At 40.1% G+C, this 15,960-nt stretch overlaps 1 protein-coding gene across 1 annotated transcript in view; it reads left to right on the forward strand.

Annotated features, from left to right (window-relative positions):
• Nucleotides 1-15,960, forward strand: part of Man2a1 (mannosidase alpha class 2A member 1) — a 154,759-nt gene that overhangs the window by 67,247 nt on the left and 71,552 nt on the right. Inside the window, exons 9-12 of the mRNA XM_021217692.2 lie at nt 1,423-1,625; nt 4,948-5,130; nt 9,358-9,472; nt 11,248-11,318. Of these exons, the coding sequence (XP_021073351.1) occupies nt 1,423-1,625; nt 4,948-5,130; nt 9,358-9,472; nt 11,248-11,318 (572 nt within the window). The remainder of the gene's footprint in view (nt 1-1,422; nt 1,626-4,947; nt 5,131-9,357; nt 9,473-11,247; nt 11,319-15,960) is intronic.

Here is a 15,960-nt window from a genome sequence, read left to right on the forward strand (position 1 = left end):
CCCCACCCCACCCCCGTCCCCACATGCATGGCGCGCCTGCATGTATGCTCATGCATGCAAGTAAAAGGTACTCCTGTTTTCCGTACCAGTTGCTGCTTCTTCCTCATAAAAGTCTCTTTCTACCCCTTGATGCCCCTTTCTAGTTCCCTTTAGAGTCCACGTATGAGAGAAAACATTCGGCTTGCTTTTCTGCCTTTCTGATATTGATCCCCATGACCTCCAGGTCAGCCCACTTCACTGAAGCCAGTGTGATACTGCTACTGGTTGTTTCTCGTCCTCCACCTTCCCCTCCCCCCCTCCTTTTTATTCATGGCTGTGTAATAATCCATTGTGTGTATGTGCCACATACCCTTTTCCATTTACTTACTGATGGACATCTAGACAGCTTCCATAACATGGCTGCAGTAAATGGCACCTCAGCAAACGTGGACAGACCTGTGTGGTACACTGCCTTGTTCCTCCAGGTTAGTCCATGCTTCTCATATTTAGGCCCGTGAGTGTATCTGGAACACAGTGCAGTGAATGAGGCCGGATCAATACAGACTTCTCCATGAGCATACACAGGGCGGCTATAGCCCTGTGTGTCTACTGTAAACTTTTTAATTCCTACAAAACAAACAAAACAGGGCGTGGTAGCACACGCCTTTAATCCCAGCACTTGGGAGGCAGAGGCATGCGGATTTCTGAGTTCAAGGCCAGGCTGGTCTACAGAGTGAGTTCCAGGACAGCCAGGACCACACAGAGAAATCCCATCTCGAAAAAACCAAAAAAAAAAAAAAAAAAAAAAAAAAAAAAAAAAAAAAACCCAAACAAACAAACAATCAAAACAAAAACAAAAAACTTACAAAACAACAACAAAAATCAAACCTGAAAACCTTGATGTCTTGTTAGAGCTGTATTTCATCTGCGGTTCTGGATGAGCAAGTTACTCTTGGGTGCCATGAATTTGACATATTTGGTGTATAAGAAGGCCGTTGGTATACATACACCAAATATGTATAAGAGGAAGATACGTGAGATGCTTTGAGGCTAAAGTTGTCTCCAGATCTCTGGAACGTTTTGCACTTGGTCAGATTTTTACTGGTGCCCTGTCTACATTCATCAGAACTACTTTTTGTTTGAACCCTTCAGCACATTGAGCCTTTTGTTCTATAGACTTGTAGAGCTAAACAGGTCTTTAAACTGCTTACATAGGTGTGTTTCCTCTTGAGTATGGGCCTCGGTACAATTCAAAGAAAAAGTCACTGGCATCGGACACTCCTCTCTTATAATTTACGAGTATAACCTTTGTGCCCATGCCAACATGGAACTCTTTCTAAATATTTATTAATTTTTCCTTTTTACATAATTATTTTATTAATGAATTAATAACATAAAGTATTAATTATTAGCGAATAGCTAAAACATGACTGTATTTCCTAGATCCAGTTTGGAACTTTGTCAGATTATTTCGATGCATTGGAGAAAGCTGTGGCAGCCGAGAAGAAGGGGAGCCAGTCTGTGTTCCCTGCCCTGAGTGGCGACTTCTTCACGTACGCTGACCGAGATGACCATTACTGGAGTGGCTACTTCACATCCAGACCTTTCTACAAGCGGGTGGACAGGATAATGGAGTCTCGTATAAGGTACTCGGCCTTTGGATCCTCTGGTTTGTTTATTCTGTTATGCTGCCGTACCGTTCTAATAGCAGTTCAAAATACATCCTTCTGTGATGTGCCATACATTGGAGTTTTATTGCCATCAGAATATTTCTATAAAGTGTAATTAAATTAGCATACATTTTTTTCTTTTGGTTCTAAGGGAAAAGCAACTTATTGAGCTGTATTCTCTTCAGTTTGCACTCCGTGTTTTTCTAATTAATTTCAGTATTGTTTCTGCCCTGTGTTAGGATTAGATGATACTCGTGCATCTTCAGGCAGGTAACCCAGCAGGCCTCTCGGTGCGCGCTCTAAAGTGAGGGCATTTTCTATGTGGGAGAACTGCAGAGGCTCCAGCTCAGTTCTGATTTCAAGCACCTTTCCATAGATCTGACTTTTCCTTCTTAGAATTGGAAAGCATTGAGAGTTGATGGGCAAGCAGGTGATTGGATGAAGAATTCTGTAGAAATGCCAGGAGGAAGCACGGTAGCATAAACCGCTGGATCAGTAGAACTTCCAGTTACTGACAGAGAGAGCTTTGTCTGTGACGTCCATCGTGGAAGCTTTTATACTTGAGCACTGGAAATGTGTGGCCCGTGTGGCCAAGAACTGGAGTCTGCATTTTGTCCACGTGCTTCTAGCCACACACAAACATGTTTAGAAACAGGTTTCTAAGAAACCAAGTCAGACGCTCTGTGAACTGAACTATCCTGAGATGCCCAAATCTTTCCTTTCACCTTGGACCCGGTAGAGAAGTTTATTTTCAAGATGACTTTTTTTCAAAGATTTGTTTTTTACTTTATATATGTGTGTTTTGCTTACATGTATGTGTATATGAGCAATGCATGTGTGCATGACGCCTGCAGAAGCCAGAAAAAGGTACCAGATCCTTTGGGACTGGAGTTCCAGATGGTTGTGAGCTACCATGTGGGTGCTGGAAACTGGGGACCAGGAACCAAACCCAGGTCCTCTTGGAAGACTAGCTCATGGTCTGCACCACTTGTGACCCATCTCTCCAGGCCTTTCAAGCTGAGTCTTGATATTATAATCAAGTTAGAGCTTACCCATTCTCTTTCATGTGTTAGTGTTTTGTGAATACATTTTAGAAAGACAGTTTTTAAAGAAAATCATAAATTTCTTTAAGAAAATATCTCAGGTATGAAAGAAGAGTATATTTATAATATGTTTATAATATGTATCATGTTTACATACTAAAGAAATGCTCATGAAGTAATGTTTATCATTACAAATTTTTATGATAAAATGGAATAAATAATACATAGTATAAAGATTTATACCAATGGATTACTGAGTTTTGAGTGTTAATTATTTTCTGATGGCAAAGAGTTGTGAATATATTTAACATATTGATGAAATATATTCAAGGCACAGTGGTTATGACTAGGAATTTATTTTTATATTATACATTAAGGCAAGATGAAGTAAAAAGTATATAATAGTTTTAAATTTCTGACTATTACTTCATATAAAACAAATGTATTGTCTGATGGTAATATTTCACTCTCATTTGCAAAGTGTAGATAGAAAGGTATAAGGAAGAAAGTCCGGTAGTTTAACATACTGGTGTAGCTCTTGTTCAACATATCTGAGGCCTCAGGTCAGTTCTTCTCTCTCTCTCTCTCTCTCTCTCTCTCTCTCTCTCTCTCTCTCTCTCTCTCTCACACACACACACACACACACACACATACACACACAAATGAAAAAATCATTTCAAAATCTTCAATGGATTTTGAGATATTCCTATAGTGTAGTAGGTCTCAACCCCCAAAGTAGTTGCATAACAGATGCAGTTTATACATAAGATAGTTACATTACAGTTCATAACAGTAGCAAAATTAAAGTTATGCAGCACAATGAAATAATGTTATGGTTGGGCCACCACAGCATGAGAAACTATATTAAAAGGGATCAGCATTAGAAGGCTGAGAACCAGCCCTACAATATATTACTGTTTTCAAAATCAGGAATGTTTGCCATGGATGTGAGTGAGCATACACGATTTATTTAACTCTGACCTGCTCACTTCCATGGCATGAGTCTGGACAAGAAATTTGAAGTAGGGGTAAGTTTTTCTTTTTTCCTTATTTTTACAATTTAGAGAACTCATGATATTTTATGAAAACATTTCTTTTTTGTTTTGTTTTGTTTTCTTTTTTGGTTTTTTTCGAGACAGGGTTTCTCTGTGTAGCCCTGGCTGTCCTGGAACTAACTTTGTGGACCAGGCTGGCCTCAAACTCAGAAATCTGCCTGTCTCTGCCTCCCGAGTGCTGGGATTAAAGGCGTGCGCCACCACGCCCGACCGATGAAAACATTTCTAATACCTCCTTTTTCCTGAGTGTTGATACAGTTTTGAGGTGCCTTCATCCACTTTCTCTAGCATGTTTATGATGCGGGACCTTCTTTGGCCTTCTGGTCCATGCTGCCTTTGAAAGCATTTTGAAAGAAACCTATTGTGAAGTATGACCTGCTGATCATAAGCTCATATTCTTGTCTCAGAACCATTCTAGTCTTTAAAGCATATGAAAAAGCCAGGCATTGTACTTCATGCCAGCACCCAAGAGGCCAATGCAGGAGGATTTGCAGGAGTTGGAAGCCCACCTAAATTCATAAATCTGAAAGATTAGTCCTCAGTTGGTTGAACTGTTTGGGAAGGATTAGGAGGTGTGGCTGGTTGGAGGAGGTGTGGCCTGTTGGAGGAGGTGTGGCCTGTTGGAGGGGGTATGTAACTGCATTTTGAGATTTCCAAAGCTAACACCAGGCTCAGTCTCTCACTCTGCCTGCTTTCATTTTTCTCACTGTTTTCCATACAGAGAAACCTACCTTCCTGCCAACTGGCTTTGGCATTTTCCCAGTATACTAATACCTCCAGTATCACTGTAAACACAGTAGTCTTTGGTGATTGAGAACTTAAATATATTAGATAGGTACAATGTTAGTTTTATAGAAAATTTTATCATTGTTATTTTCCATATAATTTGCATTGAAATTTTGTGTGTGTGTGTGTGTGTGTGTGTGTGTGTGTGTATATAACATATATATATATATATTTTTAAACTACGTTTAACAATCATCAGTGAGCCAGGTATGGTAGTGCATGTGTTTAATCCAGCACCAGTGTGGAGGAATGGGGGTGGGCAGAGAGAGACAGGTGAATCTCTATGTCTTTAAGGCCAGCCTGGTCAACAAAGTTAGACCCTGTCTCAAAAATAAAAACAAGAAAAAAGTTATCAGTGATTATAAGTTAACGTTTTTTTCTGAAAATATATTAACGACTCTTTTGTGCACTTAGGGCTGCTGAAATTCTTTACCATTTGGCCTTGAAACAAGCTCAGAAATACAAGATAAATAAATTTCTTTCATCACCTCATTACACGACACTGACGGAAGCCAGAAGGAACTTGGGACTATTTCAGCATCACGATGCCATCACAGGAACTGCGAAAGACTGGGTGGTTGTGGACTATGGTACCAGGTAATGAACTATGGAAACACAGGTTCAAGTACAGTATTTTTAATGTGTGGGTACGTGTGTGTGTGTGTGTGTGTGTGTGTGTGTGTGTGTGTGTCTGGAGATGAAGCTGCTATTGTATAGCAGAGCACATACCAAATGTTATTTGTTCATACACACACACACACACACACACACACACACACACACACACACACATACATATATATATATTGCCATAGCTAAACATCACCAACTTTGAAGAACTCTGTGGAAGTGTCGTCGTCGTAGCCCCAGTGGTCAACTTGAGTCCCCGTCCTTGTCTCCAGATATTAAGCTTTGTCGTAAAGCCAGGCTTGCGCTCTCCTTAGCACAGTTTGGCAGTTGAGGTTGTCTTCTTTATCAAATACTTGACATTTAATCAGTCATACATATCCTGGGCAGGTAACTGAGTGCCATTCCCCCATACAGCAGCTTAATCCTGTCTTCTTTCATACCCAGTCATCCTTGAATGCTTGACATGTCTTAGAGGGGCACTGATAGGAAAGCCAAATAAGGGGAAAACCAGTAAGGACTGCAGTAAGTCAGGGTGTGGGGAGGAAAATGTCCGAAGTGCGAATGGTGGCTGGTGTTAACAGGAAGGACCTTCCTCAAGAGGGTCTTTCAGGCAGCTAAGGAAGCAGGGACTCAGTTGTTTCTAAGAAAAGAATCTTAGGTTAAAGAGTACTACTTAAGAATTAGACGATGTACGTATACTTAGTGGCTTGGAAGGGCTGAGATCTTTGTCACCAGTGCTGCCTACTAGCGGAGAAGCTGACCCATCCCGGCTAAGCTCCCTGTCCTTACCGACTTTGATAAGCAGGCATGAGGATCTAGTCAGGGAGGGTTTCACATTGGCCACAGAGCTTTACCTGCTGTCTCTCTATGTTTAGACTCTTGTCTCACTGGGATTTTCTTATAGTTTCATTATTGTGTGGGGATATGGGACCCAGTGGTAGAGAATTTGTATACCATGTATGTGACCTTGTAGTTTGATCCTCTGTGCTAAAAATATGCATAAAAGGTGCTATACTCTGTAATATTTTAAAATTATCAGACATTTACTGTGCACATTTAAAACTTTTATAACTACTTATCGTGAAAAGAGTGTAGAGCATATCAAATCAATACTAAATAATTGATTTACAATTGGCATTTCCATTGTACTAAGCCCTGAAGATTTAGTTCTACTATTTTAACTAGATTTCAAGAAATGAAAAGGAAACATATTCTTAAAGCTTTACTATTGACTGTAGTCCTTCAAAAAGTATGTTTAAGATCTTATCTTGAATATCTTGTCCATTTTTCCTCGGTGTAGTCTGTACAGAGGTCGAACTGTCATTACTGGCAATTCCGTGGCTGTTTCTCTCACAGAAAGGAAGGACAGAGCCTGCTTGTCTTTGTTCTTGCCCCTGACTTACTGAGAATTTCTAAGAAAGTCTTGGACACACAGGGCGGTGGGGAACCTCTCTCCTGCCCTGCCTACTTGCTCTATCCGGCCACCATAGCAAAGGTACATGCCATAGGACATTGAATTATCCATCCATGTTCTGTCTCGCGACCTTTGTAGGAGGCCAGTCACTAAGTACCCAGTGTGGTTTCTGATGCTTTTAGTTTAATATCAGGCCTGTGCAGAACTGTGTGTTAGAGGTGGCAGAAAGACATAGTAATTTTCAAATTGTACTTGACATTTGTAAATTTACTCTGCCAGTACTTCACACTTCAACAGAAAAGTCGTAAACAATTATCAAGTCATTAGCACAGACACTGTTAAGAAGGAAATTTCAAAACACACGTCAGCGAGTCAGAGACAAAGAGGCCGCTGGTTCTGGTGCACTCTCCCACTCTGCTGTTGACTGCCGCTCATTCTGATGTTGGCAGGCATATCCCTTTGAACAGTTGTGTGAGTGAGGGATCGGTGGCTGCCAAGAGCAACTCCAAACAGCATTAATTCTGCCCTGTTTATTCTCATGTCATATTTTAAAGTCTGTAGATCACCCAGGCAGTGTGTCAACTCCACAGTGCTGGAGGGAAGCCAGAACCTTCCAGCTTCTTCCTCTCCCTCCTGTGCTGAGTCTGAGAACTGCTCTCAACAGTAGCCTAAATGTTTGCCTTTTTTTCTGTCTGTCTGTCTGTCTGTCTGTCAACCCCACCTTCCATTGAGACAAGATTTCTCTGTATAGCTATGGCTGCCCTGGAACTCAGTCTGTAGATCAGGCTCTTTACCATGGAGAAAGAGAATGCTTCATGGGATATTTAAGGGTTACTTTTAATTATGACATGAAAAGGGGTGACGTAGGCTGGGACCGGATGATGACTTTTAGCTTCATATGTAGATATTAGGACTGATAGAGAAGGGGCAGAGTCAGTGACATAAAGACTTAAGTCCTCCAGTTATCCCCATGTTGTAGTTGCAATAGTGAGAGGACGCTAGATGAAGGGTGAGTGGGAGGGGCCTAGTGGACAGGTGAGCCTGTTGACTAACAGGCAGGGTACCAGCTATTTAAACAACAGGCAGAACCATGAATGAACAAGCTGTGACTCCGGAGTGCTTGCTCTCTGAACCCTGTTCTACATTAATGTGATGAGTTCATGTTAGGATGCCGGAGGCATTGTTAGTCTCACTTTGAGAAGAGGTCTAAATATTTAAAATTCTGTTCTGCCCCATCTTTCCTGAACTTCTCACTGTGCTTCATTTGAACTGTACAGTTTTATATATCCCAAGGAGCTGTTTGGGGAATGTTCAACTCTGGTTCATGCCTCATCTCATTAGGACGCTGCATGTGCGTGGGATAGATGTAAGTGTTGGTCAGGGCCTTTCCCTCACGTTAATTAGGACTGTTTAATACGCTGTGATCTGTGTATGGCTTAAGCTGTTGTAGAACATGGCTTCTATTCTACAGGTTCAGCTGTCTGATAACGATAGCTATGTGGATAATAGAAGCAGGCCTGGCTTGAAGGATTGTTTTCCTTAACTACCTCTAGTTGTCTGGTCTTTAGTCTGTCGAGAACAAGATTACTGTGGACAAATATGTCTATGCTGAGAAATTTATCTGGATAATGGTATGAACTAAAACCCATAAGATTTTGCTATTAATGTTGTAGATTTACTATGTAAATCTATTTAATTAATAATACTAATCCTGTACACTTAAGGTCTTACATTCAACAAAAAGAAGTTGTCATTTTGTTGTTGTTGTTGTTGTTTTTTCTAATTTGTTGAGAGATTTTTGTTTGTTCTGAGGCAGAGTCTCACTCTTTAGTTCAGGCGTTAACTCAGTCCTGGCTGGTATCAAATTTGTGACATTCTTACTGATTCAGCCTCCTGCATGCTGAGATCATACCTAAATCCAGCTTCTTTTATAGGTTTTTGTTTTTGTTTTATTTTTTTTTATTTGCTTCTGTTGTTATATGCCAACAAAAATGTTTCAGCATAGAGATACCAGATTGCTTCCTATATTAGAGAAAATGACGGTTGGTAATAGAAGCATAACAGGTCATTCTGTTCAATAACTGACATGGTTGAGAAAGTTTATTTGCAGATTTCTACACAAGTGTTTGTTTAAGGATGCTTGGTTCATAAAGCCTTATACAAACTTGGGCTTGGAAAATTATAGAGAATTTACACCAAGTCTTTTCTCCTGGGCATGGCTCCAGAGCTGGGAATTGGTAGGTTTTGGGCTCTCCTTTTTTTCTCAGGGAGAATGTAAAATGAGTAGTTACTAATGCCAGTGCTCTGGGTAAGCAACAAGGATGACGTCTGTTCCATCACCCCCATCTGTGAAAACTTCTCTTTATAATTGTCTCGAACAAAAGCATGAAATGAAAACAACCAGACATCACTGCTGATTCTTAGGGGAGTGGCTTACATACAGATTGGGTATACTTGCTAACAGAGTTAATAGCACATTTTCTTTTGCTATTCTATTAACATTCGATTTTTTTCCTAGGGTAAAGATGTAAATCATGGCTTTGTCCATATTCCTTGGTAGCATTCGGAGCAGTCAAGAATTTCTTATTTGGCATGATGTTTGTAAGAACTGCAAGGACTTTTAGTAAGTTAGTCCAGCGGAAAACAGAGCGAGTGCATTATAGAATCTTTAGGTATTTGTAAACATAAGATGGAAATGTTGGTGGCTTGTCCATTGTCTTATAAATAAAAATATATGCAGATCTTTCAGTTGTTAAGCTAATATATTTTTTTCTTTGCAGACTCTTTCAGTCATTAAATTCTTTGGAGAAGATAATTGGAGATTCTGCATTTCTTCTCATCTTAAAGGACAAAACGCTGTACCAGTCAGATCCTTCCAAAGCCTTCTTAGAGATGGTTAGTTGATCCCTTCTGTAGTTGTAAAAACCATGTGATTCTTTTCTTCTTGGATTAAAAAAAAAGAGTCGAGAGACTCCATTTAGAGAATGTTAAAAAGAGTATAACTTATAAAGTATAAGAATTGTTCTACCCATTAGTTAAGAACTTTCTATCCCTTTATAGAAGTCGCCTGCATATTCAAACATCTCTTTCCTATAAGTGTGCTTGCATTTGATTTCTGTATGCAATTCATTCTGCCTAAATCTCAGTGAAAGATGACCCAGTGAATTCATTTCAAAGCAGGTAAAATTGATGAGCGTTAGAACATTTCTTCATTGTAAAGCTTTGGGGTACTGTGATCAGTTACCCCGCTTGGCTTTAATTAGAAAGCTCTTGATACTTGAATTTTTGTTAAGCCTCTAATCTGTTTTTGCTAAAACTGATTTTAACAGTCCTTTTGGTGGTACGATAGGTCCATTGCGCTCTGTTGGCAGCGCTCAGACATGGACACTGATGGGGCAGATATAAAAGAGTGTAGAACAGTGGTTCTCAATCTCCCTGATGCTGTGACCCTTAAATACACTTTCTCACGTTGTGTTGACCTGCAGCCATAACATTAGCTTTCACCGCTACTACAGAAATATAATTTTGCTACTGCTATGAATCATAATGTAAATTATGCATTTCCCAATGATCTTAGGAAACTTCTATAAAAGAGGCTGACCGAAATGGGTCATGACCCACAAGTTGAGAACCACAGAAATAGGAGATTAGCCTCTGCCAGAGCCCGACTGTGGTGGCCTTGACAGAGTTTTCCTAGATCATTTTCATTTATCTGTAACATAGCAGGGAATACTTGCCTTGGCTTGTGCTGTTGTGAGTAGAAGAGCTAATATAGCAGGAAGTGCACGGAGGGGCTATGCTTCTCCTTGTCTGGGAAGAGGCATCTAGAAGGATGCTGATTAGCACCCTCTACACGGCCTCTTGACGCCTCTGATAGTTAAAGTTGTAACTTAGTTATCATTAGTATCTTTATGAATTTTGGGATTTGGAATTTTATATGCAATTCTAAATTACACATTTGGAATTAGAGATGCAGCTTCACGATTTTCTTAGATGGATGCTTGTAATCAAGTCATGATTACAAATTTTCATTTTAAAGTGAAAAAAACATAAGAAGAGGATATATATTTCCTAAGGATGTGAGATACAGGGCACAAAGATTTCTGGAGGATGTTCTCGAGCACGCAGATTTATTTGGTTCTAAAATGGAGCAACTTATTGTGCCATTGTGAACTCTTGGCCAGTAATGCACAATGTACTTGAATCTGACGTTCTCTTTTTGTTTCTCTCTCTGTCTCTTTCTTTGTCTCTTTCTGTGTGTGCCTCGCTGTCTGTGTCTCTCTGTATGTCTCTCTGTGTCTCTCTGTGTCTCTCATCTGTCTCTGTGTCTGTCTGTTTCTCTGTATGTCTCTGTCTCTCTGTGTCTTTTTCTCTCTCTCTTTCTCTATCTGTTTTTGTCTGTCTGTCTGTCTTTCTCTCTCTCTCTCTCTCTCTCTCTCTCTCTCTCTCTCTCTCTCACACACACACACACACACATACACATACACACACACATACACATCAGAATTATTTGTTTTGAGTCTTAGCATGTTCCATGTACTTTGAAAGAGAATTTTGGTCCTCTGGTGTGCTCTTTTTAAAATTTTTGCAAGGTAGCATTGACTAGCTAATTTTGATGATTAGTTCTAAAAAGTAAAATTTAAAAAACACTATGCTTTTTCTTTTAACAGGATACAAAGCAAAGTTCACAAGATTCTCTGCCCCAAAAAGTTATAATACAACTGAGTGCCCAGGAGCCGAGGTAAGCGTGTGATTCCTTCCCACTTCCCTGGCCCTTTGGTCTTCGTGCTTCTAACCTCTACTCAGCATGTACTTCAAGGAAGCTTTTCATTGAATCAGTTCTTAATCAATTACATTTTTTTTTTCTGAAGAAATAGGCTTTCTTCCATGACTGTCATATTCTGTGTTTAGAACGAAGTTGCCACAAGAGATTCCTGTGTTTATGATTGTAATGTTTTTATAAATGGAAGTCAAGTGACAGAAAGTGTGTAGCTTGTGACCCAAGTATCTCCTTGTCTTTCTGATGCTATTGTCAGATGTCTGCAGTAACCTTTCATGAAGTTTCTTGATTTCCCCTAATCCCAAATGTGAATTCTTTTAAAGAAGAAATTTAATTACTGCAGACCACGAATCCTTCTCTCAGACTTTCATAGGCTGACTGCTGTGCTGCTGATCAGGCCACGGCTCTGTTGGTGGACACAGAAGCTAACAGTCAAGTTGTTTATTAAACAAAAGACAGGATTATGGATGGCTGCCTCTGACTTCTAAAGAAGAGTAGCTGTTTGCGTTGGCACCCTCCCAGGCTTCTGTGTTTAGTGAGTGAGAGTACACGGTTACTGCCCCTGAGCCTAGACAAGCAGCATCTCTTTATAATGTAACTTTATTTTAATTTTTATTGAGAAATGTATTGTTAACCCTTACACATTGAAGGGTAAAAGGAATTTTAAAGGTAACTTATGACTTTTAGCTGAGTATGATTTAATAAAATTACGAAAATTTTATGCAGCACCATTGAAGACAGTTTATGGTGAATGTGAGGTTGAGGCTGTGGTGAAGCGCTCACCAAGCCCATGGTATCCAACGGCTTCATCAGCAGAGCCTTGCCCAGCTTCTACCTTAGACAAGAAATGAGGGTTCTTTAGCTACATGGATGCTTAGAAACTCTGCTAAGGTCACTAATGATAATGGCATAGGAGAAACATCAACTATAAAATGTTTTATTTGTTTTAAAAGCAGGAATTTTTGAATGCATCTGAGGATAGAAGTCTGCTTCTTAATTAGCATATAATAGTAAACCCCTTGGCTTCAGGAATCATCACAGTAACCTTTTTTCTGCTTCCTGTTTTGACCAGGGAGGATCTTTGGTTTTGCTGGCCCTAAGGATCCTAAGTCACCTTCCCCAGGTGACTGTGACAGGCCCCTTGCTGCCCTCTCTGGGTGCATGTTGTGGTGGGTGGAGGCAGGCTAGTGTCTCAGCAGATCAGAGGAAGAAACACAGATGCACGACCGTTTCAGTGAAGGAGACAGATTTTCACTCACATATTAGCACAGAGGGAATTTTTAAGGCTCTGGTAAAAGATGCCCTTGCCAGCTCCTGTTTAGTCAATGTTTTCACCCATGGTTTCTCTTCATAGACTTCCTGCCATAGGTCGCTGCTGCCATGTCTGTAATCCCATTGTTGGGTTCTGCTACTGTCTCTGTTTCATATGTGAGAACCTCATAACCACATCTGCTTTCTTGTTGTTGTTTTAAAATTTGGATTTGACTTGGTATCTACAAATTACCTTAGTTGTTAATATACTAGTAAAATTGCCAGAGAACTAAAAGAATGTCATTGGCCTTTAGAGTAGAAGGGCTTGACAGTTTTTCTTCTCTGGTCCTGTGAGTTAATCGCTATTCTGAGTCTCTAAATGGAAAGTGTTAGAATTGAGGTACTGAGTTTTTTGTATTCTTTGTAAATCTTCTAGAATGTTCTTGAAATTAGTAAATTTTTAATGTAAAATCAAGCATTTACAGTGGGGAAGATGACACCCAGAGGAGATAGAGTGTGTGTGCGTGTGTGTGTGTGTGTGTGTGTGTGTGTGTGTGTGTGTGTGTGTATTCATACTCATTTGGTACAGGTAAACTGTTATATGTAGTATTAATATTATGTGGGCCACTAGGAAATAAATTCTAAAAAGAATCCTTAGAGAGTTCATCATGTTCACATGATCAGCAGTAGGAAGAGTTCTTATATAAATTTAAATAATGCATGCAAATGAGTTTGATCATGTTGTTGATCATGTTGTTAATTGTGACTGTAACCTAACATAATTTACTTCAGTGACATCAGTAACCTGCTGTGCATGGTTAATTCCCAAGGCTTTATGAGTTGGAATCCATAGATTTTGTATATACAGCAAATGCCTAAGAATTACCATGTAGGAACCTTGAATAAATTGTCCCAAGGAATGTTTGAGTTCAGAAAGATTTTTTCTTTTTCTCTTATATTCTATTTTCTAAGAAACTGACTGTAAAGACCCCTAATAGAAGGTTTAGTGTTTCCAACAAAGTTAGTGCCGAGTGTGCGGGTAAGTCAGGTGACTTGAAGACTGAATTTCATCTATTCAGGAAAAACAAGAGTTAACCTCATCATCAAGGAGGCCAGAAGGCTATGCACTGATGCATGACCATTTATAAAGGCAGCTTTTCTATAGGGTGGATTTTCTGCAACATCACTAAGAATCAAAGTCATGTAATAATAACTTCATAAACCGAAGAATGAAAAAATTTCAAGTAAATGCTTCGTTTTACTTCATTTATGATGTTGCAACAGAAAACTAGACTGACTGAGTTTTAATGACCATAAATCTAAGTGGTTCATGCTCTGGAGGTTTGAAAGTCCAAGGCAGATTTGCTGCATCTGAGGATGGACTTGTGCTGAATCATCCTGTCCTGCTGAGTCAGTCATCCAATTTTGCTGAGTCAGTCATCCCATACTGCTGAGCCAGTCATCCCATACTGCTGAATCAGTCATCCCATGGTGGATTAGCAAGTGGTTGAAGTGGTGAATGCATCATTTTATCAGAAACTGCTTTCCAATAGTGAACCCATTCCTCGGATACTAGGCAGTCCACTCATAACAGCAAAGCCCTGATTGCCCAAACAGATCTTCAGGACCTCAACATTCGAGACTGTTTACTTACTTAATATAAGAACATTCAAACCATGGCAAATGATTTTAGCTTGAGATAAATTTATTTAAACTACCATTACAGATTTACCTAAAAGTGGTTTTAATTTTTAGTAAGACATTGATTGGCAAATTATCCTTTTATCCCATATTTTTCTTTTCTCCCATTCCTTCCTTTTTTCACTTTTTTACTGTTTTTTTTCCTTGAGAGAGGGATGGGGGGGGGGGAGAAAGAGAGATCTCGAGCTCACAAGCTCACCATGCATATTGTCCGCGTGTCCTTTGCTGGTTGGACGACCCCTCCTGGATACCTCCCACATTCTCCCTTAACATCCTCTGGTTTTCTACAGAAGTGCTTTACTTTGTTCTGTGTTCTGGCCCCAGAATTCATTTTGACCTCACCTTTGTTCATTTCTAGTACTTTGTGAATGTAGTCTTCTAACTTTACCCATTCTCCCTGACATCTGGCTCTCTGGTCCTTAGCTGCCTTTTTTACTGTCCTGAGTGACTGTAGTCTTCTAGCTCTTTTGTCTTCAGTCTCTTATAATTTATTAACTGCAAGTACTGGTGGCATCTACTCAAAAACAGTGCTCTCCAAACATTCCTCATAAGATTCTCCAGGAAATTTATTACCTGTGGTAAGAAGTAAAACAAATAGTCATGATTTAGCAATCTGTTTCCTTAAAAACAACGAGAAAACAAAAGTCATCTCAATTGTGTCATGTTGAATACAACTTATTATACCTCAGGGTTCTGGAGAACTGCTGGCCAGTTTCCACTTAGGGCAGAGATTGAGACCAAGCTTGGCAGGCCCGAATGTCTTGGCAGGCTTGCTCACATGGCTGGAAATGGCAGCTGTCTGTGGCTGAGGGTTTAGTTGCAGGCAGTCGTTTGCCAGCGTTTACACATGTCCTCTCCAGAGTGGCTAGTTCCAAGAGGGAGTGCCTGAAGGAGTCTTAAGTCTACCCAAACAAAGCAAGTAGTTTTACAATATACCATTGAGTTTATGTTGTGTTGGCCAACTTCTCCTGGGCATGGGTCTGCCCTGAGGTGTAGTAATATACACACCGAGACTCCACTGGAGAAGACTAATTTTTCCTTTGGAAGTGACATCAGTTGCAGATAGCTCCTTGCTTAGGGGTGGAGGTTGTGTCAACATCTCTACTCTCTATGCCAGAACCTATTTGGCTTGAACCTGTTACAGGGCATGTGCACTCTGCCAGACTTTGTGAGTTCATGTGTTGTGGGTGGAAGGCCTCTTTCCTTGATGTCTTCCAGCCCCTCTGTCTGTTAGAGACATTATGCCTCCTCTTGCCATATAGATCCCTGATCCCCGAGGGAAGAGGTTTGATGAAGATACCCTTCCGGGACTGAGAGCTTCAAAGCCTATCACTCTCTATACTTTGTGCATGTGTAGGCGAGGATGTGGAGTTAGAGAAAACACTCATCGGATGTTGATGGGAATGAAGTCATGGTTCCCATCGGCTGCCAGAGGAAGTCATCTGATGATGCTTGAGGGAGACCCAGTCATTTACACACTCAGGAATCTCATTGAAACCTATGAACTAGAAGTGATAAAATATACAGTAGGGACTTGAAGGGTAAAAATAAATGAAAAATATAAAATAAAAAATAAAAACAATAAGATAAAATTAAAAAGAAGGGAGGAAGGAAGGAAGGAGAGGGGGGAAGGAAGGAAGGAAGGAAGAAA

Source organism: Mus pahari, chromosome 18 (assembly GCF_900095145.1).
Source record: "Mus pahari chromosome 18, PAHARI_EIJ_v1.1, whole genome shotgun sequence".
Classification (NCBI taxonomy): Eukaryota; Metazoa; Chordata; class Mammalia; order Rodentia; family Muridae; genus Mus; species Mus pahari.